The sequence below is a fragment of the Cibotium barometz genome, chromosome 2, assembly GCF_041138505.1.
Source record: "Cibotium barometz isolate CiBa-2024 chromosome 2, ASM4113850v1, whole genome shotgun sequence".
Classification (NCBI taxonomy): domain Eukaryota; kingdom Viridiplantae; phylum Streptophyta; class Polypodiopsida; order Cyatheales; family Cibotiaceae; genus Cibotium; species Cibotium barometz.
The window spans coordinates 17,855,124-17,881,140 of record NC_141047.1 but is presented as its reverse complement, the minus strand read 5'-3'; the positions used below and the strand labels follow the sequence as shown (position 1 = coordinate 17,881,140).

The 26,017-nt window shown below is 38.0% G+C and overlaps 1 protein-coding gene across 2 annotated transcripts; it reads right to left on the bottom strand.

Annotated features, from left to right (window-relative positions):
- Positions 1-5,647: 5,647 nt before the first annotated feature.
- On the bottom strand, positions 5,648-11,770 carry LOC147640748 (uncharacterized). Of its 2 annotated transcripts, XM_086814680.1 has the most exons (6): positions 10,650-11,766; positions 8,698-8,776; positions 8,196-8,355; positions 7,862-7,990; positions 7,312-7,715; positions 5,648-7,224 (listed from the first exon to the last, which is right to left on the bottom strand). In XM_086814680.1, exons 1-6 carry the CDS (start codon positions 11,333-11,335, stop codon positions 5,980-5,982), a joined length of 2,703 nt encoding a protein of 900 aa, XP_086670806.1. In that variant the 5' UTR covers positions 11,336-11,766; the 3' UTR covers positions 5,648-5,979. The 2 variants fall into 2 exon arrangements, with proteins under 2 accessions (XP_086670806.1, XP_086670813.1); XM_086814687.1 differs by lacking the exon at positions 7,862-7,990 and having other exon boundaries at positions 10,650-11,770.
- Positions 11,771-26,017: the final 14,247 nt, after the last annotated feature.

The following is a 26,017-nucleotide window of genomic DNA, read 5'->3' as shown; positions in this document are numbered from 1 at the left end:
GGGCTGCAAAACAGGCCCCACGAGTGTGATATGAAAGGATTAATGCCTAGTTTGTGAGTGTTGGTCTTTTAGACAACCCTTCAAATACAAATTTGTATGTATTTTGGGAAGAGGGAATGTATATGGTCTCATTATTCCTCTCCAAGTAAATGGCCTCATGTGGACGGGCGATCACCACAAGAAAAAGATCTCGCAAACACAACAAATGCTTAGTGCAGAGTTTTAGATGACGGATCTTAGGCTTATATTGGGGATTGAGGTCAACTAGAAGCCAAATAACATTTTTTATCTCTCAACAAAAATATATAGGTGAGATACTCAAGGCATTTGGTATGACTAAATGCAAGGCAATTGGTACCCCAATGGAGGTTGATCTAAAGGTGTCCATCAAGCAAAGACACTTCAAACCTTATGGATGAGATTTTATATATGAAACTAGTTGGTAAACTTACCTTCTTATATGTAATACTAGAGTAGACATCAGTTTAATTATTGCTATTTTGAGTAGGTTCTCCAACCAGCCTAGGCAGAATCATTGGAAAGTAGGTATATGGGTGTTGCAATACATCCAAGGTACTCAGAAGTACGGCTATACTACGGGCAAGACCCTCAGTTGCTTTTTATCTCGGATTGGGTGGATAATTTGAACACCAGGCGCTTAGTAATACGGTATTGTTTTTATCGTGGTTTGGGATGCATTTCTTGGATTAGTAAGAATGTTATACTATTCTCGACAAAGACTGAGTACAAATGCAAACCTGTAAGATTTGCATCATGTAAGGCATTATGGCTGAGGAGGATTCTACAGGGTGGTGCAGAAGTAGCTTATAACACTACAATTTCATAACCACCATTGCTTGGAATCCTGTGTTTTATACTCGCACGGAACACATTGAGATTGATTATCACTTTATTCGCAAAACCTCGTCATATTCAAGGAGGTTGAGACGGTCTAACAGCAAAGAATCATGCACACATCTTCACAAAGGCTCTTAGTAGGGGACTAGATGGAGCGACATCTTCATCAACTCAGCATATCATATTACATAGGTAGTTCGGGTGGACATTGAGAGGAGGTGTTGGATACTCTCATATTGTACTACCTAGGCACCGTTTGGCTCATGTTTGTACGGCTCCCCATTATGAGTAGTAGCCATGGTTGAGTAGCTCAGGTGCTCAACATCCTCGTATTCACACATGAAGGTGACCTAGGAGACCAAATGGTTTAGAGACAGCATGGATAATATTTGACACGTTTCCAAATAAGCTACATGATGCTACACTGCACCGTTATCTCATAATAACGATCCACACACAGAGTAGATAGACTTCTCTGGGACACCATGTTCTGACATTGCGAGGCCTAAATGTGACCCAAGATGAGCCCGGATGGCCATGGGAGGTACGAAGCTGTATACAAGACTCTAGTTCATCTTTATGGACCGATTCTATACCGTGGTGGTGGATGATGGCATCGACTATGACCTCGGACCTGCGTGGTCATGTCATGGCCCAATGTATACATATCTATATAGATACATGGCCAATCCCTTCTCCACATAGTTCATCAGTAATGACTGAGTTTTTTCCCAAGCTTCTCCTAGCATATAGCCTCTGTGTCTTAGTAGTTCTAGATCAGCCACCATCGAAGCTCCCTTCAAAGAAGTACACAATCTTTTGTATCACTTCAATAATACATTATTCTCCTCTATCTCTATTATTGTGCAATTTGAGTTTTAAAGTTTTGTGCTATGAAAGATCAAATTTCTTGCGAGTGTTCTCTTGTATACACAGCATGTTGTATCCTCTTATATAACATGTTAAAGCTCTAAGCATCTTGATACTGAATGTATCAACTTCTTGTGAGTGTTCTCTTGTATACACTGCACGTTGTATCCTCTTATATAACATGTTAAAGCTCTGAGCATCTTAATACTGAATGTATAGCACTTTCATACTAAGTGCATAGCAATGTGTAACATGATAACCATCTTGATACTAAGTGCATAGTGTAACATGTTAAAGCTCTAACCATTTTGATACTGAATGTACAACACTTTCACATTGATGATAACATAACATCCTGCACTTTCATCTTGAGTATATAGAGCATCCTATCCTACACTTTCATGTTGAGGACACAGCATTATGTACTATTAATTTATGATATCCCTACAACAAGCAATTAATTGATGATATTAACATACAAATAGTGTACTAGTTTAATTAATTACCTTGCAAATGGGAGTCACCAGGACTGCCGCATTCTGGGCTCCTACCTGTGAACAGAAGAGCTACAGAGCCTCCCATAGCTTATCACCCTAGCTGCATCATAAAGAGTAGTTGATGAATTTTTCTTGCAACACATACCTGGAGTAGGTTTTGTGTGCAAGAATTGAGCCCTGCTAAGCATCCTGCAAGCTGTCCACCTTAACCCACACAATTTTCTCTTCAGACCCCCCGCTGGTGACAAAGCTCTTCAACCTTTGCAACAACTCATCCTCAATTGCAGGAAGTGTGTCTTGTTTTCTCTTGATGTGCAACATGAGCTTCCTGGCTCTACATTATCAGGTTGTCTGCTATTAAACTCTGCTTCTAGTTTGTGCTGTTTCCTTGCCACGATGTTCTAGCTCCGGGTGGACATGCATGGATGGTGCAGATGAAAGATTATGCATAGCTTAAGCGCAAGTAGCTAAAAAGCACACCGTGTGAGAGCTAGCGCAAGAGAGACTGTGAGCCATAGCCTGTACAGAGGTGCGTGCATGCCCAAAGATGAGATGAGCTACTGTGTTGAGACTGAGAAACATGATGGCCACTGCATGCAAGAGCACAAAGAATGTATTTCCACATGAAAGGAATGTAAATAAAAGAGCACTTGATGTGGTGCACTCAAATGTATGGGGGGCAACAACGAGAGAGAGATCAATAACCCCTCCATGACTGCACCTTGAAGCTCCATGATTGCAATTTACTTCAAGTTTTACAGGTTGTTGACTACCGTAAAGATCTCCATGGATATGAATGTTTGATTGACAAACAAAGACCTATACCCATCTCAATTGCCCCAAGCAAGTGTTCCCTCACTTAGAACTAAGGCAGTGATCACAAGACCAAACCTTGGTCAAAGCCTTGGAGGTCCCCAATGACCAGCTTCCACATGACCCCAATGATGGATTGGCTAGGCTAGAGGTGAGTTTTGTACTAATGCTGGTTATGAGTTTTGTACTAATGCTGGTTATGATTGCTGCTTCATTAGTTTGTGTTCCACGGCTTCACAAGAATAGCTGAAAACCTCCGGACTTAATCTGCTCCTACTAACTACTATCCAATAAGAATTTATCATTAATGATATCTTTCTTTCTTCCATGAATTTGTTAGTCTGCCACCTATGCCACAAAGCCCCAATGTGGGCAAGGACGACATGTAAACACGCTATCTTTTCTTTGCCCCACCCTTCCAGCGTGGGCGGGGATTGTGTAAACGCCTAAAACTTGGACTACCTTTTGCACATCATCCCTGACTTTCGCACAGACACGGGCAGAACATGCACATCTAGTCACCTAGATTGTGTCAAAGCCAACCCATCTTTTCCCCAACCTTACCTCGTCCTTCCAATGTGGGTGGGATGATTTGTGAACTTCCTCAAACTTGGACTAGCTTTTGCACATGCTCCCCCGTCCTTCCAATGTAGGGGGGGATGATACCCTGAAACGTATCTCAACCTTTCAACCTTCAAGGAAGAGTATGGGCTTATTCAAGATAGAACATAGTTTCCTAGTCTTCAAATCCATGTCAATTCTGTTGATTATACAAGCATATTGACTTGTGAATTCTCAGGTCCTTGAAACTTTTTTTTAAAATCAATCAAACATCTAATTGTATGAAGAAAAGATAAACATCATGAAATATCTAATTATCCTAATGGATTTATGGCCCTTACGAACGCAAATTTTAAAACACACATCATTGCTATGATTACAAAGCATTACTGATATCAAAACGTCAATTTGTTGACCTCCTATTTACCTTTTACCCAACTCTTTCACATCTATTCTCACAACAATGGCAAACACTGGCAAATATACACATGCTTCTAAAGGAGAATCCATGTAGACACAGGATGGCATTAAAGAGAGAATTGAATTTACCGACCTTCACAAGAAATAGTCTCATTATAGATGAAATCTAACACTTCATTGGAGCGGTGGGCAGTGATGAGCTGGGAGCTCTACATGCCGGGACGCAAGTTCGAATTGAGCTCACCCCTCCCCCCCTCGACAGGGTGGGTTAAAAAAGGGCGTGTACTGTGTGAGTAACAAATTATCGCAATACCCCCCAAAAAAAAAGAGACTTCATCGGGGGTCAAGGGGGTGGGAACAATCAGCCCTGCATTTAGATGTTATTGCTCTCAAGCTATCAACTGGGTGCACCAGGGTGAATGAGGCCTCTATTCCAAACAAGCCAAGTAGATAAAGGCCAAAGAAGTGATAACCCGATAGTTCAAACACGTTAATGAAAATATTATGGAAATGATTTTCTTATAAATCCAACATGGGCCCTCACCTACAAGGAGGGTGCAAGGAGGATGTGTATACTCACTCGCTCTACAGTGTCACCATGGGACGAGGACATTTCAACAAAAAAATTACAAGTCCCCATTTCTCTCCGAATAAACAACAAAACAAAAGTCTACAGGCTCAGATTATGTACCGAAACATATACTCTGATGAGTTGAAATGTGTAACGCATATACAAACAGTAACAAAGACCATTTGACCAAGAACGATCACTGCAGAACAATCTTGCGTAGCAAAAAACTTTTGTAACGAAACAATCACAACCTGCTAGGCTAACACACGCCAATAAACTGGCAAAAATCTATTAGCTGGCAGCAACATCTGGCACTAACTATATTCACATGGTGGCAGGCAGACAAAGCAAAAAAGAACATGTCTCTGTCGCAAATACAGGAAAAGTCATCAGGCCAGACCACACAACACTAAGCACAAGCCTTCAGAAAATCTGAGCAGGCAGGGAGCTGCATGCTTAACCAGGTGGGCTAGCTCAATTGGTTTTAATTCTAGGTGCAGCTTTTTTATATTTTCATGTCTGAACAGTAGAAGCACATGGACCTAGACGGTCCTGTTTCCAGCCACCCAACTACTGCCACATGTGGACACCTAGGAACTTCAGTGTACAGAATTCCACCAAGTTCAAGAGAAGCACAACTGGTAAAATCTCCATTGTCATTGCATAGAAATGGTAGACACCATGCACACTTTCTACATTCATGAGTACGCACCACGAGTTTGTGCGATCACGGATGCATGCCCCTGTGCCTGGGCCCTGCCTGCCATCCATGCACGCGCACACCGCACTCACTCGCATGCACACAAACACCATCCCCCCCCCCCCAAAAAAAAAAAAAAAAAGCCCAAACAGCTTCCAAGAGAGTTGATGCAAAGACAAACAGATTCAGAAGTCATTCGATGCCTACACCCCACCCCCCTCAAACCACAAAAAAAGCCCACACGCACGCACACATTTCTAGGAAGCTTCACATTAAAACAACAAACTAGAGACTAGAATGGGAGGGAGTAAGATACTTGAACCCCATGAGGTTCTTAATAAACAGCTTCAAAGAGAGTTGATGCAGGGACAAACAGATTTTGAAGTCATTTGATCCTTCTTCAGGAGCTCTACAAAGCCACATCCTGTTCAAAAATCCCATTTGAAAACAGGCTTTTCATACTTGCTTTATCAATATGGGGCAATTAGCCTATTTACAACGACATCAACAATTTACAACTACTTTCCTAAGTACAACAAAGTTGTATCACAGCTTTGCGTGGAGTCAAACTACGCAATGGGCTCCTCAAAACAGAAACAAATGGGCGGTTATCCAAAACAAATAAAAGCTAAGCCTCAAAAGTATTATCCATGTGAGCTATGCTTGAACACTGGAATTTAGTTTCAATCCTAGGCATGGTAGGCATGTCCACCATCCTGGACCTGATATCCCTGTGAAGGTGCCCCCACTCCTGAGACTTCTGGAACCAAGGCTGGTGGCTGGTGTACCTGGGGTGCATATGCATGCCCATACTGGAAGGCATGCGTCTCACTCCATTGCATAGGATAGGGAGGATGTGGAAAACGTAGTGGATAAGCATGTGGTGGGCGGGCATACATCTGTGCATGTGGCATATGAATAGGATAAGCATACCTATCTTGATAGGCCTGCTCAGACGGCACTTGTCGTGTTTGGATATTTGATCCCATGGCTTCGTTTTGATGGAAAGGTGCTAGATAAGAGGACCCTCCATCTTGCCTACGAAATGTTTCTTGGTCTTGAGGCACAGGTAAACCCAAAGCCTCTCCTGCTTGCCCCTGCCTAGCCTGAGAATAAGCATACCTATCATGAGAAAAATAGTGTTGCTGTGACATCATAATATCACCGGAAGCTTCTGGGCGCCCTTGTTGCAGATGTGGGTAAATGACTTGTCCGTTGTCTTGCATCTGATATGGCACTTGTTCCAATGATGCCATTCGTGGAGATCCCTGAGATCCATCTATCTGTTGTTGAGGGAGTGTAGGAACATACGCATATGCATGATCTTGCCCATAATAAGGCTGTTTAGGGGTTGCAGAGCCATTGTGCGCCCTAGGTTCATGAGCCCTAAGCTCATTTGTGTGTAATGGATATGCACTCTCTGGCATGTTATAGTCTCGATCTGAGACATGGTATTCACTTCCATCTTGACCTTCAAAAATTTTCTCAGGACCAGGATAAACCATCTCGTCTTCCTCCCCTTCATAAGCTTCCTCCAATTCAGCATCGTCTTCTTCTTCGGACACAGGCTCTTGGGGATAATCACCTTCATCTTCCTCCACTTCGTAGGCCTGTTCTGAGACCAAATGGCCGCCTGGCGTCTCAGATTCCGGAAGGTGTGATTGTGGCCCACTGGCATGATATCCATGATAAACCTGTTCCATTTCAGAGACCTGCGGGTGCCCACTCTGAAGGTCGCTCTCAACATCCAACGAGACATGATAATCATGACTAACATAATATGCACCATGGTCATGCTCTGCAACAGGCTGCCCACTTCCACCAGCAGCAGCAGCAACATTGGCTACATCAGAAACCTGGGATTGCAACCTCATCTTTTCCCGGAATTCTGTCAAGTATTTCTCCCTTTCTTGATTACCACGTGCAACATAAAGCTGCAACAACGGCTCAAAAAATTAATGAATTAAAGACAGCATCAAATACAATAGAATGCCCTTGAAAACAGCTTGACGGCAACTCACAGCTTTCTCATTCTCAGGAAGCTTGCTCCACATTTCAATAACTTTCTTGCCATGCCCCTTAGTCTCTGGGTAGAGCTGTTTTAATCTCGCCCGCTGCTCTTTGAAAAAAATGTTATATCCTGTTCGGGTTCTTTTGGGAGCATTTGGATCCCTCTTTCGTATATGTTCCTTTCTCTTCTTACCATACAGCTGTATCTCTAGACCATGTGTGTTCCCATCCGATCCAATGCCATCCAGCAGGCTAGGAACATTAGCAAATTGCTGAACCTTATTATTGGCAGAAACATGGTATAAGACACCGGTTAATTTTTCTGTACCGACAACTACTGTGACAAAGTAACCCTCATCAAATTTCCCATTGATAGCTCCCGTGGCAGTAGTGCCGATAGATGCAGCAGGATCAACTGCAAACCACAGCAAACATGAGATGAAGCATGACAAAATACACCTGAATCAAGAGCCTCACAGCAGCAGAAAAATTTGTATGCCAAGGCAAAAAAATGTGCGCACAATCCATGGATTAATTAGAGAGAGTGTCTGCAAAAATGACCTCCAAAAACTTTCATGGGATCTAGCTTTCTCTTTCTCTTCTTTAATGCAGACCGGATTTCTGGTGGTACCTCATAAGGGGACCCAATATCGGCTGCAGGCTCCACAGGACTAGGTGCAGGTAAAGGAACTACTCCACAAGAGGAAAAAGAGGTATACCAATGAAAAGTTCAGGTTATTTCCCAAAATTAAAAACAACCAAAGTGCAATCTTGAGAGTCTACTGACAAAGCCTTCACTGAGAAGAAAAACAGGGCAAGACTATGATCAGCCTCTCTAGAACTAAGCAGAACACCGACAAAAATGCATTATACACAAAACTTTCCAGTACTATACCAGGAGGAGACAGGAGTTGTCCTTCCACTCTGAAGAAATAAACTTGCTCATAATGAAACAATAGACTGGTGTAATGCTTGCGGAGGACAAAAGATGTGCTCAGGGAGGGCGGGATGTCTAAAATTTCACATAACTCTCTCCATTGTGCTAATCTAATGACCTGCGAAAATCAAACCAAGAAAAAAAATCTGAGAGGAAATTTACGTTACATGTCTCAGCATCTAGAAACAGCAAGTTTATCACACATGCACATTCTGTATCCATGAGTAGCTACTGCATGTAAGTGTGCACGTGTACATGGGGACGGGATACCTACAGTAACCTACTTCCATATGGAGGCTAAAGATGCACTTGTCTTTTGAAGTTTCCAATAAGCTTGAAGATTGAGAAAAAAAACGTCAATTGAAAACCCACATAAGATTAATAAGCCGCACCACATAAAGGGGTCCGTCTTTCTTAGTGCCTAGATGACACGCTGATACCAAAGAGGTCTCTGTGTTACCTGTTCAAGTCCACCATGAGCAGTGACTTCACAATAGAATGCATGTAGATTCATCTCCTTGCCTCCCACTTTTGGTACCCTGCAGTACAGCTTATATCAGGTAAATGCTGTGTTCTTGACAAAAAAAAAATCCAATATCTGCAGTGCCTCTTGATATGCAAAACCAGGCAGATTATGCTATCCGAAGTCTCACAAATGAGATATTGGACACACCAGTTAGAACCTCTTCAACGTGCTCAGACACAATCCAAGAGCCCCAAAGGAATATATCTTGTCCAAGTCCTTTTTTTTGGTCCAAGATACAATTGAGAGCTAGTCCACCAAATAAAGGGATTTTCAGAGATAAACCCAGCACATAGAAGGGAAGATCTCACCCACCCACACCTCATGGGTGAGGGATTGGTTTGCTGGGATGAAGTGGGAGACAGGAGGGAACGGGGGCAATACATGCACTACAATGCAAAAGCCGCGCAAGGCAAGGACCAGCAGTACATCAACAAAGAGCAAGGAAGAACACCGGGAATGGAAAACCCATTCCCTGCACATTAAGAAATCCATTTTGACCTAAACAGAACAATTTGTGCCTTTCAACTATATTGTTCAAAACAACATATGTAGCAGAACTTTCACAATGATGGGTGTTTTAGGCAAAACCAGTGCATTATCATTCTGGGTGCTTGATCTTTCACAAACACATGAGCATCACAGTACAAAAGCCTTTGACGAAACAGAAAAGGAAGCCACTATATATAAAAGAAGTGTACAGTTTTGCATTCAAATAGCTACAATTTGATCAATTTTTTGTTGTAGTTAGATTAGACAAAACCCCCCACATTATCATTCGGCATGCTCCTCAAATATGCACTTCTTTTAACCATAACTCATGCACATAGATTGCATCTACAAGTTCCATTACTTTTCGCTCCTCCAATTAGATAAAGACACTTATAGGTACAAGCATTTACATAGCTTTTCAACATTTTTTTGCCAACCACCCCACATAAGGATGGCATGTAGCTAAAATGAAGATGGATGAGCACCATTTTATGGTAACATCTTACACATATTGAAGTTCCCATTAGCATTAAAAAATCTGAGCAACCCATGCATATTTGTTAAGAGAGAGAAAACTAATCATCAAAAGAAAACCCTTGATTGTGCAATGTTTCAAAAGTTTTCAGCAAACCAGAATTGTTGACTATCTTGTGTAAATTAGACAGCATATTCATACCAAACACCATAATGGCTAGGGAAGCTAATATAGTATAGAATAGTGCACCGCATCGAATGTATAATATACTGAAATTTGAATAATGTAACATCAAAAGACTAGGCTAGGCCAAACAACACAAGCACATTAAAACCATCATAATTATACTCATGCTCCCATACATATAATCTTGAATGTTTCCAAAACTTGGCCTTTTCTAGAAGATCTTAGATATAACCTCATATAGTATTTAAAACAGTGACCCTTACGATAAATACAGATCTGTCACCCCTGTTTATATCGTGTAGAAGCCTAATTGAGCACAGAACTTGGCATTAATGACCTAATACAAATTGATGCTCATAAACAAAGATCACAAGAATTTAAAAATGCAAAGACATTCCCGTGATAAACTAGAAATGCACACATTCATACATACATCAAACACCGTGAGAGCAGGCCAGGGGATGTAAACATGTAGAAGGTTGAAGACCGCCATCTGCAGTGGATAGGCTAGAAAATGCAAGCATGTAAACGATCACTATATGAGGGTAATGATAAAAGATCAAAGGACTAATACATACATGCCAACACTATAAGGGCTAGGGTAAATAATGGACGGTTAAAAGGACACCATGTTCACCCCAAACATTGCTAAAGCTAATATGAAAAGCTACAAGGAGTGCATCTTTCTCACGTGCAACAGCAATGCAATGCGAAAAAGTTGTCAATTACCACTCACGTTAGCCTCGTTCCAAGGGCTGCAAGGAAGTTGTCCAGGGTCGTCATGAAGAGCTCCGGATCCTGCATCACGTCATCATGAGTAGCTGATGCTGAAGGGTAGTGTTGCTGGTGGTCACCCTGGTCATGCCGCGGAAATTCAGATGCTGGAACAATCTGAAGGTGCATGTTATCATCAGCTTGCTCCGGAGACCCACCACCATTGTGGGTGGGCATCATATGAGCTCCAGCAGCATGATCAGGCTCCATGCCCTGATGTGTTTGATGGGCATCTGGGATGTTTCCATGGTTGGTATTATAGGTCGGATGATTTGGTTGCTCTATGTGTTGGAAAGGTTGCTGCTCAAGGTCAAATGAGCGAGTTCCATCTGGCCGTACATCGAGAGCGTGGACACCAGATGGCCGTACTTCAAATGGGCCGGCAGACGCTGGACGAAGAGTACCCCCCTGCTGCTGCTGATACTGCTGTAAGTTTACACTACCGTATGCATCCGGCCGTTCCAAGCTTAAAGAGAGCGATGGCTGGGCCTGTCTTGGATCAGGGTACCTCTGTTGATGAAAGGGGACAAACCCTACATATTCCGGCGGCCTCTGCATGGGTTGTGGCGGAAAATCTACCTCTTTTGGCGCTTCTGAGGAATTCATTTGCTGCGAGATCTGGCCATACATAACCTCCTGCTGAGCCATGGCCGGAAAGCCGCCGAAAATGCCTTGATCGGAAAATTGCCCAAAATCCGTGGCAGGAAAGCTCCAAGCTCGCCGGGGAAATTTTCCCTGTGTCCCCGGCTAAAGCTCCATTTGAAAAAAACGCAAATGCGCTACCAAAATAAGAGCTTCACTTTTGAAAGAAGCTCCTGGCCTGCATTAAGCTTAAGGAAAAAATTCTGCCGGTGGCGGGAGGAGGCAAGAATCCCAAGATGCGGGGAGGACGCCGGGAACCCAATTCGACGAAGAGAGGACCCAATTTGCCGAGAAGGGCAAAGGGAGACGGAACAGGCACGAAATGGGCGAAGAAGGGACGGCTATGGCGCCCTTCTCTGGAAGGACAAGCAACAGAGAAGAGGTGAGGGTGATAATGAGGAGGAGGTTTGGTAAGAAGTTGCCACTTTGCAACGACAAGGGAGGCGTATTCTATGCAATACCCTAATATACGGTCCCATATACGGTCCCCGTCGCTTATACGGTTTCCCTTTTAGTTGGTGGTGTATTTTCTCCTCCCAAAAATCAGCATTTTCCGTTTTAGGTCTTCCTCGCCCGCATCCACACCGTCCAATGCCTCTCCATCCAACGGTTCCCTCCTCGCACGTTAAACTCCATCAATCCATCTTATCTTATTTTGAATCTAAAATTCCTTTTTCCCCTTTTTTTTAAAAAAAACTTCATATTTTCTTTTATTTGTATGTACGCTCCACACATACCTTCCCTCTCCCTCCTTATTTCCCTTGTATTTGGATTGGCCCACCTACCATTCAAATTTTTGAAACTTGCTTGTTTAATTCCCCCCTTCCTCCCATGGGTCTTTTTAACTCATTTTCTCCAAATAGAACAAATCTTAAATTCATTGCCTTTTCATAAAAAAACATGATATTAATTAGCTATTTAATCTTAACACCTGTGTATTTTCTCACATTATATTTTTTTCGCACTCCCCTTATTGTAATTGGTCCCTTGCCATCGGATTCCTCTCTGTGTCCCTGCTGGTGGAATGCATCATCACCAAAAGAGGAGGTAAGGCATCCGAACAATCATGTTTGAGCATGTAACACGTGGACACGATTCAAATATACTCTTGACTGCTACTTCTGCTGTCTTTGCTTTCATATTCTAAAGAAATATGTTTCAACCATACCTATCAGTTGCAGCAGTTGATGATTTTGCCAAATTTGTTTCATTGCATAAGGCTCTCTGTATTAATGTGTGAATGTGCCCGTAGTAGCTTGAACTACTGATCTTTCTATTACATGTTTCTATAGCTAGGTGAGAAATGATGATCTTAGAATTGTACATATATATAGCTTACACACTCCACTAATATGTTGCCAAAACTTTAGTAATTGAGAGAACTAGGCCTGTAGGATCTGTAGGATAATAACAACATGAAAACAATCAAAGTCTAAACTTATTCAATTTTGTGAGCCACTCAAAAATTTGCTTGTAGAAGAGTTTCACCAAGTAACCCTTGAGCTCTAGCAGCTGTTACATAAGGCAAGACAAAGGGCAACTGGTAGGATCATAAACCCATTTGCATTAGCCAAGTTGGGCTTTCAACTTAACATTGGCACTTTTCCTCTGACACTCAAAGTATCATAAGTACTTGCCATTTGAAGCCTTGGGGGTGTGAATGTTGTGTGTGCTGATGCATATACATGTATGTGCATGAATAAGCTCAAAATCTTTCACTATTAAGAATTTAGTATGCATTTTCAAAACTTTTCAAGGGTTTATTGGCTAAACCTTTAATAGTATAATGCTTTCTTAAGCATCGCAACTCTTTGAGAGGTCTTAAGACACTTGGTCGACTTCTTAGAAAGATGTAAGTGGCTCTTTTAATTATGAAATGTAGACATGTTTTTTAAAAGAGATTTAAAAAAAGAGAGGAAACATTTATGATGTGGAGATAATATTGACCTTCTACTTGGACTCAAAGTACAACAAAAATCTAGAAAGTACATCAAGATGCATGTCACTCGTCTAAACAATGATATCCATTTACTCAAAGATTGATTTCTTCGAGTCCATAATCATTCCCTTCTTACCTTCTTTAGTTTGTAGCAAAATAGAATGATTATGTGGAAAGTTGTCAAAAGAGGATATGATGTGGTTATAGTCAACTCTAAAAGACCAAGCATCTCTTGTTGTTTGTGATTAAAGTGGAAAAACATCAAGGAAATTTGTTTTTTCACACACTAGTTCAAGGTAACATGCATACCTTGTTTCCATATTCATTACATTTAGCTAGACAATAAAATAAAGTAATTTTTTTTTTCGCAAATGCTTCAATGTCATAGGTCATTCTTCCATTTTGATATGGCTTTGACTATTATGACTTTATTGGTTCGTCCGTTATCTTGTAAGAAGTCAATTGTTCATGTGTATCATTTTTTAATTCGATAATATGAAAACACAATGGTGAACCAAAAGTTTTTTTTGTTGTTCTCTTCAAAATTGATCACATGTGTTAAAAACAAGAGAGATGGTATGCCCACTTAGACAAGTGTGTACCATGGAGTTGAGATCTCCCTTTGTTTTTTCTTTCACTCTCGTGAACATTTAGCTTATGTTAATCTCATCTTTTGTTTAGTAGGTGCAAATATTATTTTCCAATCTAATCATTGACTATATTAGCATTAATTTATAAAGCTAAAATAGCTATGAACATTAATATTTAGCTTGTTTAGCAAGTGCAACAATCATTTGCCAATCTAATCATTGACCATTTTAGCATTAATTTATAGAGCTAAAATAGCTATGAATGTCATTATATGAAAAGTACTCACTCAAGATTTTGTTCTTTATTGTTTTGGTATAGTGTGAATGTATGCTCCTAGATAATTCACAACATCAATGTTAGCTTGTTTAGCAAGTGCAACAATCATTTGCTAATATAATCATTCACCATTTTAGCATTAATTTATAGAGCTAAAATAGCTATGAACGTCGTCATTATATAAAAAATACTAACTCGAGATTTTGTTCTTTATTGTTTTTGTATAGTGTGAATGTATGTTCCTAGATAATTCACAACATCAATGTTATGCAATCTTAAACATAAATTTAACTTGCTAGAATTTGAGTTTTTCTTAGGTTTCCATTGTGCCCTTTTAAGATAAAAGCATGAAATGTGTTTGTTGCATGATGATACTGAACATGGCATACTTTAGCTAAACTATAGATCCTATTGACATAAGTTTGTTATCATTCTATCATCTACAAAGTTCTCAAAGAAGGTCCACTTGTCTATCAGTTTATTTTACTAGCAACCCTAAATATTTGAATGTTAATATGTGGGGTAACAACAACTAGAAACTCAAAAAACCATGATGCTTTAATAGAGGTGTTGACATGCTTAAGTTATCATCATTGCTTTAAAAGGTAGCAGTATTCTTATAGCCATGCACATATGTATCTTAGAGATACTTGAGTGATGATGCAGACATCCCCCTTCTACCGCATAAGCATGCATGCCTACACATTTCCACAAATTCGCACATGTATACCTGAAACATCTTTTAAATATCTTAACCTTCTCTTTGCCTCCCAAACTCAAGAGTGTGTTGTCTTCTTACATGTCAATGGTGTTGTTTAAAAGATGCAAATTCAAAGAAAAGCAATTTGCTAAAGTTTGTAAGTTTTTTTATGTAATTGTAGTATACAAGAGTCTAGATGCAAATAGTGTGTGCGGTACATGGACATAGAAGTTACGTTCAAATAAAAGTTCATTTTCTCATTCATATCCATCTATGGGCTTAGCAAGAGTATAAATAAAGATCAAGATATGATAATCCATCTTACAATTTCATATCTCAAGTTGCTCAAAGCAAGATCCATTTCATTAGCAACTACCATGCATGTTCTACTGATTTGTTAACTGATTTCTACCATGCCTTTTCTAGTGATTTGTTTACTTCAACCATACTCAAATTCTCAAACTCATTGAATTCAATGCTTGGTATATATTAGAAATGAAAGTATTTTCTAGTCTCGTATATAATCATGAACTTAACGTGTCCACTTAACACATTGTAGGGGTTGGTAATAAACATGAAAAGCATGTGCCACCTTCTTATCCTTGGTACAAAGAACTATGTAGCTCATAAGAGGAATACATTTCGAGCATTTTGTAAAGTAATAGGATGTAAGAATGTGTGTGAGTTTAACACTTTTTATTCTCGAAAACATAATTAGGATATTTTATCTTTTATACAAACAATAAAATTGAGAAACAAGAAAAGAAAAACCAATCATAAAAGCACTTAAGGCATTGCATGCACCTTTGGGTGCCCATGCAAACATATCATAGAGGATCATGTCTCAAGTGTCTCCCGCCTAGATACATATATATGTTTTTAAAAAATGCATGACAACTAATTCATGTGTATGGAATATACATCATTGCTTTTTGTATGAATCAACATGATCATGAGTTTAAAGCATGAGAAAAAAGTATGTTTAAATGAAAGTAGAGAAAATAAAGCAAGTCTTTTTTCTCCAAAGAGGAAAAGGTTCACTAGCTAGTTCCTTTGCTTGTTAGTGCCTCCATCTAAGAAAAGCTATTAAGTTGCATAAACTATACTGAGGATTTGGTTGAATATTAATGGTTGAGTGCATCATAAACAAAAAAAATATATTCTTTTATTTTTCAATGTTAGTATGTAGAGAGAATTTCATACTTTTGATGTGCTATACCATGCCTAACATTAGGATATGTCATGGTTTTCTACCCATCTTGAGGGGATTAATTTGATTAATATATCATAGGAAATGAAGAGCACTCCCATTATAATTACGACATGCCATCGTGTATGTGCACTCTCAATTGTTTAGAACACTTTACCTCTTCTTTCAATCTAATGATGTTGCGTAGCTCAATCACAAAGTGTTCATGAAGAGGATCTATCTAAAACGCTCTTAAAAGGCCAAAATGGGAATGGCAAAAAGGCAAGCACAACTAAGCTAACAAATGCATGATAAACTATAACCAAAGTTGTTGTATAAATATATCAAATATTATAAATGACATATACTTCCAGCAAATCATGTTCATGCATTTAGTCCCTATTAAGATAAACTCTTGTGGAATAAAGCTACACTTGTTAACAACTCTACATTTTCTTATTTGATTTTTTGTAATCATTTTAGAGCATTGACTAAACAAACAAACTCAAAATAAGTGCTCCAAAAAATGCCCTTATCTGCAAAATAAGGGCTTTGATTAAACAAACAAACTCAAAATAAGTGCTCCAAAATTTCCCTTATTGCAATTTCTAAAAGTCTTAACAATTAACTTCAATACCAAACAAACATTGTCATATCCATAAAGAAATATCCCCAATCATATCATATTTTAAAAAACTTGAGAAAAATGTTAACATAATTTTAAAGGGATATTAGCTATGTGAAAAATATTTCCTAATGAACCAAGCTCATTGATTGAGAGGAAATAATGGTGAGAGTTAATTAATTATTTTATTATGTGCTACACATTTGGAGTTAGTTAATTTCTTTATATGTGCTACACATTCTACAGTTTTATCCTCTAATTATTATTTTTAAATCAATTTTGATACTTGGATTTTCATCTAAACTACCAATCTTAATGGCTCAATGTTTTAAATTTGGATTTTTTAGCTTCAATTGTTGTGATTCCTCTTAGTCCTTTAAGTATACTTTTTTATTTCAATTGATGTGATCTCTCTTTACCTCTTACTCTAATGAAGAAATTTACATATACTAGGTTCAAGTCCATGTGGTTAATTATGTGACCTTAGTGCATGTTTCTAGTTGTCTACATGCTATTTTACTTAACATGGCCTCTCTCTCTCTCTCTCTCTCTCTCTCTCTCTCTCTACTTTGTAATAGCAATGTGGTAAAGGTATAACCCATGTGTTACTATCTTTTTATAATATCAAAATTTACTTAACATGGCCTCTCTCTCTCTCTCTCTCTCTCTCTCTCTCTCTCTCTCTCTCTCTCTCTCTCTCTCTCTCTCTCTACTTTGTAATAGCAATGTGGTAAAGGTATTCCCCATGTGTTACTATCTTTTTATAATATAAAAATTTTTAGACATTTTACATATTTAACTAATATATAAAATCAACTTTAAAATCAAGAGAACATGACATAAGTTATCTTAAAATATTAACGTATTGCGATTGATGAAAGATTATAAATCATGTAATGGTCTATACTCTTTACTGCTTCTTATGATGTCTTTGCTTTCATACTCTAAAGAAATATGTTTTAACTATACCTATAAGTTGATGATTTTGCCAAATTTATTTCATTGTATAAGGCTCTCTGTATTAATGTGTGAATGTGCCTCGTAGTAGCTTGAACTACTGATCTTTCTATTACATGTTTCTGTAACTAGGTGAGAAATGATGATCTAAGAATTATACATATATATAGCTTACACACTCCATTCCTAATGACTAATATGTAGCCAAAACTTTAGTAATTAAGAGAGCTAGACCTGTAGGATCTATCGGATAATAACAACATGAAAACAATCAAAATTTAAACTTACTTCATGGAATTCAATTTTGTGAGCCACTCTAAAACTTGCTGCAAGACAAAGGGCAACTGGTAGGATTGTAAACTTATTTGCATTAGCCAATTTGGGCTCTTGCAATTAGTCTTTCAACTTGACATTGGCACTTTTCCTCTGACATTCAAAGTATCATAAGTCCTTGGCATTTGAAGCCTTGGGGGTGTGAACGTTGCATGTGTTGATGCATCTACATGTATGTGCATGAATAAGCTCAAAATCTTTCACTATTAACAATTTAGTGTGCACTTTCACAACTTTTCAAGGGTTTATTGGCCTAAACCTTTAATAGTATAATACTTTCTTAAGCGTTGCAACTCTTTAAGAGGTCTTAAGACACTTGGTTGACTTCTTAGAAAGATGTAAGTGTGGCTCTTTTAATTATGAGATGTCGACATGTTTTTTTAAAGAGATAAAAAAAAGAGAGGAAACATTTATGACATGGAGATAATATTGACCTTCTACTTGGACTCAAAGTACAACAAAAATCTAGAAAGTACATCAAGATGCATGTCACTTGGCTAAAAAATGATATCCGTTTACTCAACGATTGATTTCTTTGAGTCCATAATCATTCCCTTCTTACCTTCTTTAGTTTGTGCAAAATAGAATAATTATGTGGAAAGTTGTCAAAAGAGGATATGATGTGGTTAGTCAAACTCTAAAAGACCAAGCATCTCTTGTTGTTTATGATTGAAGTGGAAAAACATTAAGGAAAATTGTTTTTTCACACTAGTTGAAGGTAACATGCATGCATGCATACCTTGTTTCCATATTCATTACATTTAGCTAGACAATGCAATAAAGTTCTTTTTTTTGCAAATGCTTCAATGTCTTAGGTCATTCTTCCATTTTGATATGGCTTTGACTATGAATGACTTTATTGGTTTGTATGTAATCTTGTAAGAAGTCAATTGTTCATATGTATCATTTTTCTATTCGATAATATGAAAACACAATGGTTAACCAAAAGTTTTTTTATTATTCTCTTCAAAATTGATAGCATTTGTTAAAACAAGAGAGGTGGTTTACCCACTTATGACAAGTGTGTGCCATGGAGTTGAGATCCCCCTTTGGTTTTCCTTTCACTCTAATAAATACTTAGCTTATGTTAATCTTATCTTTTGTTTAGCAAGTGTAACTATTATTTGCCAATCTAATCATTGACCATCTTAGCATTAATTCATAAAGCTAAAATAGCTATGAACATCAATATTTACCTTGTTTAGCAAGTACAACAATCATTTTCCAATCTAATCATTGACCATTTTAGCATTAATTTATAAAGCTAAAATAGCTATAAACATTGTTATATGAAAAGGACAGATTCAAGATTTTGTTCTTTATTGTTTTGGTATAGTGTGAATGTATGCTCCTAGATAATTCACAACATCAATGTTATGAAATCTTAAACATAAATTTGACTTGCTAGAATTTGAGGTTTTCTTAGTTTTCCATTGTGCCCTTTTAAGATAAAGAACATTAAATGTTTTTGTTGCATGATATTAAATATGGCATATTTCAGTTAAACTATAGATGCCATTGGCATAAGTTTGTTATCATTCTATCATCTATTAAACAAGCGAAGTGTGTCCTAAGTTTCAAATTTCTCAAAGAAGTTCCAGTTATCCAATCAATTTATTACCAAGAACCTCAAATATTTGAATGGTAATATATGTTGTTTGTGTATCTTGTATAGGTAACAACAACTAGAAACTCAAAAAACCATGATACTTTAATAGATAGAGGTGTTGATGTGCTTAAGCTATTATAGACTCAAAGGTATAAATTAGTTGCTTTAAAAGATAGCTATATTATTATAGATATGCACATATGTATCTTATAAATATTTGAGTGGTGATGCATACATCCCCCTTCTACCGCATATGCATGCATGCTTGCACATTTCCATAAATGTGCACATGTATACATGAAACATCTTAACCTTCTCTTTGCCTTCCAAAGTCAAAAATGTGTTTTCTTACATGTCACTAGTGTTGTTTGAAAGATGCAAGTTCTTCAAAGAAGAGCAATTTGCTAAAGTTCATAGGTTTTTGATGTACTTGTAGTATACAAGAGTCTAGATGCAAGTAGTGTGTGTGGTACATGGACATAGACGTCACGTTCATCATTTTCTCATTCATATTCATCTATGGTTTAGCAAGAGTATAAATAAAGATCAAGATATATAGCCCATCTTACAATTTCATATCTCAAGTTGCTCAAAGCAAGATCCATTTCATTAACAACTAACATGCCTTTCTACTGATTTGTTTATTGATTTCTACCATGCCTCTTCTAGTGATATGTTTACTTCAACCACACTCAAATTCTCAAACGCATTGAATTCAATTACTTCAACCACACTCAAATTCTCAAACGCATTGAATTCAATGCTTTCTATATATTATAAATGAAATAATTTGCTATTCTTGTATATAATCATGAACTTAATGTTTTACCCAATGTGTCCACTAACACATTGTAGGGGTTGGTAATAAACATGAAAATCATGTGCCACTTTCTTATCCTTGGTACAAAGAACTATGTAGCTTGAAGAAGAATACATTTGGATCATTTTGTAAGTAATAGGATGTAAGAATATATGTTAATTCAATACTTTAATCTTCTCAAAAGTGTAATTAGGATATCTTATCTTTTGTACAAATAATGAATTGAGAAAGAAGAAAATAAAAACCCATCATAAAAGCACTTCAAGCATTGCATACACCTTTTGGCGCTCATGTAAACATAGAGGATCATGATCATGCCCATGTAAACATAGCATAAAGGATCATGTCTGAAGATGGAGTGTTATCCAAATCTTCCAAATATTTAAGCAAAGAGTTTCACTCACCAACAAAACCATAGTCTCAATAAATTTGGACCACCCTTGAGCCATTATATGAAGAAACACCCACACATGATCCCTCTAGGCATCATACAACAATGTAACCACCATTGAACACCCCCCACACCATGCCAAATAGCCACCCTTTTAATCATTCAATAATAGCCTGGCCCAAGTGATGGACTAGAACTAGAGCTGACATATTTGATGGCTCCATGCTCAATTATGTCCACACCGACCCCTATAGGGCCCGTAGGTGTTATATTAGAAACCTTACTTTATGGAATTATTTAGCAAAACTCTTAACACATTACAACTTGGCCCCACCTACTCATGTAGGCATGCCCTTGTAGACAACTTGGCTCCACATGCACAACTTTGTAGGCATGCCTTTGTAGACAACTTGGCTCCACACGCACACCTCCTTATGTAGACAACTTGTCTCCACATGCCCACCTCCTCATGTAGACAACTTGGCCCCACATACACCCACTCACGTAGACATGCCCTTTTAGACAAATTTAGTTTTTATTGGCTTATTTAGCCAATGTCATGGTGTGAGGATTCTTCTTTACCATTGGAAGGCATGCTTTCTTCCTTAAAATCATTGATGTTTCCTTTTCCCCTTGAATTAGGCACCTACATTTGTAGGACTCACTTGAGTTAGCCCTCAAACAACATATTGCACAAAAAATACACAAATTACAAATTGGAGGGGTTGTTGGCTCCCACGACAATAAAAGCTCCATTCGGAGTATGCTTGAGCCATGGGCCTATACCTATACCAATTACATATTACCACAACCTATGTATCCTATATCATTAAAGTACAATATCCAAGTGTCTAGCTAGCTCCTTCTCATGGCTGTTGAAGTGGAGGCAAAGGTAGCATTACACACATAGATGTGGCAAGTAAGTAGAGATGGACAGAAGGACAACACTCAAAGGAGATTGATGAGAATGAGTAAAGCACAAGTGAAGTGATATGATAAGGTCACTTACACACTCACTCATAAGAGTGTGTACACATGCTCGTGGGGAAAAAACATCCTAAGGAGGGAAAAGTACCCTAGCCTACATCCACATCTCATTACCATATAAATGGATACAAATCCCCCTTTGTCGTGATGATGTGAACATGCACATGGATCATGTGGTTGATCAATAACCAAATGGAAATAAGCTCAAAGCCTTGCAAAAAGCTTCTAACCTCTCGTGAGAGAAAGAGAAAATAGAAGCCTCTCTCGTGAGAGAGCCTTTGTGAATATATGTGCCACATTATCATGTGTAAAGACATAAGCTAGGCTAATCTCTCTTGCAACGAGCCTCTCCCTAGCATAATGATAATGCACCTCAATGTGCTTTATGTGAGCATGAAACTCTAGGTTCCTTGTAACGATCAGTGAAGATGGAGGTAAGGGTCCAACACCAAGATTTGCCAAAAGGCGTCTGAACCATACACACTACATAGTCGCTATATAAAAGCTGCCTTCACTCTTGGTTGCTTCTAGTTGAGCTATGATATATATAAATCTCCAAAATGAAAGAAAAAGACACTAGTGATGAACACTTGTATGTCATAATGTTCAGTTCAATAGGAGTTACCGAAAGCATGCAATTGAATCACCCTAGCATTGAATAACCCAAGGGATTAAGTGTCTTGCAAGTATTGAAATACTTGCTTGGTAGCTTGTTAATGCTTACTTTTAAGACGTATATAAATTACTCAATTGGAAGATCCCAACAGACAATGGGTTAGGTTGTGGAGGCTTACCCTTATTACTAGAGGAAGGCTCAAGATGTGTTAGTGTTAATAGGGTATAAGAAGGGACATATTCTAGAGTGGCTGTGTTGTCGACAATTGTGAGGTTGTGAAGTTAGAGGTGGAAGCCTATTCTTGTGTTGGTGAGGATGAAGTCGAAGGAATAGAAGTTTTATCAGGAAGGTCTTCCGTTGGAAAAGGTAAGTTTTTTAATTAAGGGGTTTTCTAGGAGGATCCTTGTAGCCTCTTTCATGCAATGTCATACAGATCCTTTAGTGTCATAATCTCTTTGTCACAAAATAGTATCACCATCTCCATGCTCTGGATCTTTAAAGTACTTATGTTGCTCATGCAACATGGTTTTTCACTGGTAAACAATAATCTTTAAAGTACTTATGTTGCTCGTGCAACATGGTTTTGCATTGGTAACAATAATCCTTTTCCCTCCAAGAACTAAGTCTGCTTCCAATACCAACTTAACCATGTAGGATTAGTTTACATATAGATTGTATGTTTAAAGTACCCCATACATGGCAAATTCATGTCTTGCGTGAAAGGAATTTGTTCAAGATAAGCTTATAGTGCCGGTTGACCTAATGATTCCCATAGTTCAAGGGTCATGAGATTATATAAGTTCATTCCATGGATAAAGTTGGGATTGAATTGTGTTGATATTTCCAAAGGCTTTAAATCCTACATCAAATCTTGGAGTATTTGGAATAGGGTTAAGTCCAGGTACCGGGTTTCAAGCCCATGGGTTTAGGTGGTCATGTTCAGGTACCAAGTTTCAAGCTCCATGGGTTAGGTGTGGTGAAGTTCCCTTTTCTGGCAATGGCTCCTCTTCTCTTAAGAGAATCATGAGTGTACTCACTCGGGAGCCTCTCTAGGGAACCATAAGGTGACAATTTACATTAATTGGTTAATTGAGTACTGATAACTACTTATCCACCAAAAGCCCCCCAAGATGATTTCTTCAAGGTTGTTAGGAGTAACCTGAAATTCCATTCTATGTCAACCCCTTCAAGGAGAAGAGTGAAATAACCCCACATTTCCATGCAACCCCTTCTATGTCAACCCCACATTTCCATGCAACCCCTTCTATGTCAACCCCTTCAAATAACCCCACATTTCTATGTAACCCCTTCTATGTCAACTCCTTCAAGGAGAAGAGTGAAATAACCCCATATTTCCATGCAGTCCCCATTAGCATCTATCACTTCAAAGTTTGTAGGAGTGATTAAGGATACCCAAGTTTCCCTAGACCACACAATGTTGTTGTTACAGGTATATAGTTTATCATATTTTTTATGAATTAATAATCGAAGAAAAATATGCTTGATTTAATGTGTGCTGAAATCGGCTTAATGGAATGTGTAAATGTACACAAGATTATTATATGTGAAAATGTGCATAAAGTTATTTTATGTAATAAGGCCCACTAGCAATTATATTTGGGCAAAGGTTTTTATATGTACAAACCTTAGGGATTTTGATATGATTAAAAATATGTAAAGCAATACCCCAAAAGTGGAAAAAGCAAGCCCAATTTTGTACGCTCATCTATTCTTAGCTCCTTAGGCTATTTTTATGAATAAAATTCTCAAATACTCAAGTCGTGGAAGTGGAGCTACACACTTGAGAGGGGAGATTGCACCCAATTTGGTTTAATGTGCGGTATTCTCTATCCTTTACTTTTGATGGTGATGTTATTCTAATTCTTTTGCTTTGTGTTATGCTAAGTTATTTAATTATCAATTTCAATTCAAGTCTTTGTTTCAATTATGATGTAATTTGTGAGATTTTTAATTAATTCTTCAAGAAGTACAAAAGGGTCCCATGACAGTGGTATCAGAGCTTTGGTTTAATTTAATCTTCTTGAAGGCGGGCAAAGACTTGTGGACAAAGAGGTGAAAGAGACGAATGAACGGGTGATTAGGTGTTTTTGGTAAATTTTTAATTTAATTTGAAGAATAGGTGATTTTGGTAAATTTTTAATTTAATTTGAAGAAGAACACATTTATGGATTTATGTTTATGTATGGTCGAAAGAAAGCTTGGATAACCAATCTCCATCAATCTATTTAAAAACAATTGGATAACCTATCTCCATCAATCTATTGCCCAAAGAAGGGTAAAGCAAGGTGGAAAACCATTAGTGGGTTTGCAAAACCATAAAACCACCTTTAATTTCACTAATCTGCTTCATAATCCGTCCATACGGATTGAATCAGCAAGGAGAGGAGCATGTAGAGCCATAGCTAAATTGCTAAACTGCTGCGACAATAGGAAATCCATCATGGAGGGATGAGAATTATTTAGAGATTTGTTTTTCAAAATTACCTTTTTGGGTTTTTATTTTCTCCTCCTCAATTGAGCGCTAGGCGCAAATTCCTTTTACCCGAGCTTGTGGACAAGCTTGGATATATATATATATATATATATATATATATATATATATATATATATTCTATTTTCTCGTCCACGACTGGCGTTGCACGTAATCCAAGAAAGAATGAGTGGCTGTTTTGCGTTGAATTACTCCACAAAAGCTTTGTAAGCTTTTACTAATAAAGCTTGTGTTGAATAAAAGCTTTGTTAAGCTTTTAGTAATAAAGCTGCGATGGATTATTTTGACTCAAAGCTTTGTTAAGTTTTAATACTAAAGCTTTGATAAGCTTTATACAACAAGCTATAAATATATATATATATACCTTATCCCATCTACCTCTCTCTCTTTTAGTGCATTCTTGTAGCCAAAAAATTCAAAGAGAGAAAACTTCATAATTTCTCTTAGAGAAGAGAGAAAACCCATAGCTTCTTTAAAGCAAATTTTTGCTAAAAGGCTTTAAAATTTTATAAAGCCTATCCTTATCACTTTAAAAGAAACTTTTCGAGAGAACTCATCACTCCCCAACCACAAAAGGCAACGATTCAGAAATCTCAAATCTTTTAGAGGACGGAATTGAACACAACATTTCATGACTGATTTATAAGTTAAAACTCTCCGTCTTAATTTAGTTGTAATGGTTGCTTTACCCACACCACCCACATTACAAGAACAAATCTTAGCGTTTCAAGAACAAATTGCTAATGTGAACGAGAACTCCAATGTAAATTAGAGCATCAAGTCAAGCATACCAAATGCAAACGCGATGCTTCAAATTCTTCTGACTCAGATGAGGAGGAAAGTGATCAAGTTAGACGCACTGTTAAAACTACATTGCGTGTTCAAAATTCTAAGAAAGACTCACGAATCAGTCGAAAGGCATTCACTTTCCAAAATTATGATGGCAAGAAGGATGCTCAAGTTCTTATTGCATGGATTAGCCAACTAGACGATTATTTCTCTCGCGAAAAGTTCTCAGAAAAGGATAAAATTAAATGTACTTGTAATCACTTGATTGAAAATGTTGCCTTATGGTGGAATGTGATCAAACAAGGTGAACATAAACCTTCAACATGGAAGAAGTTCCAAAAACTTTTAAAGAAA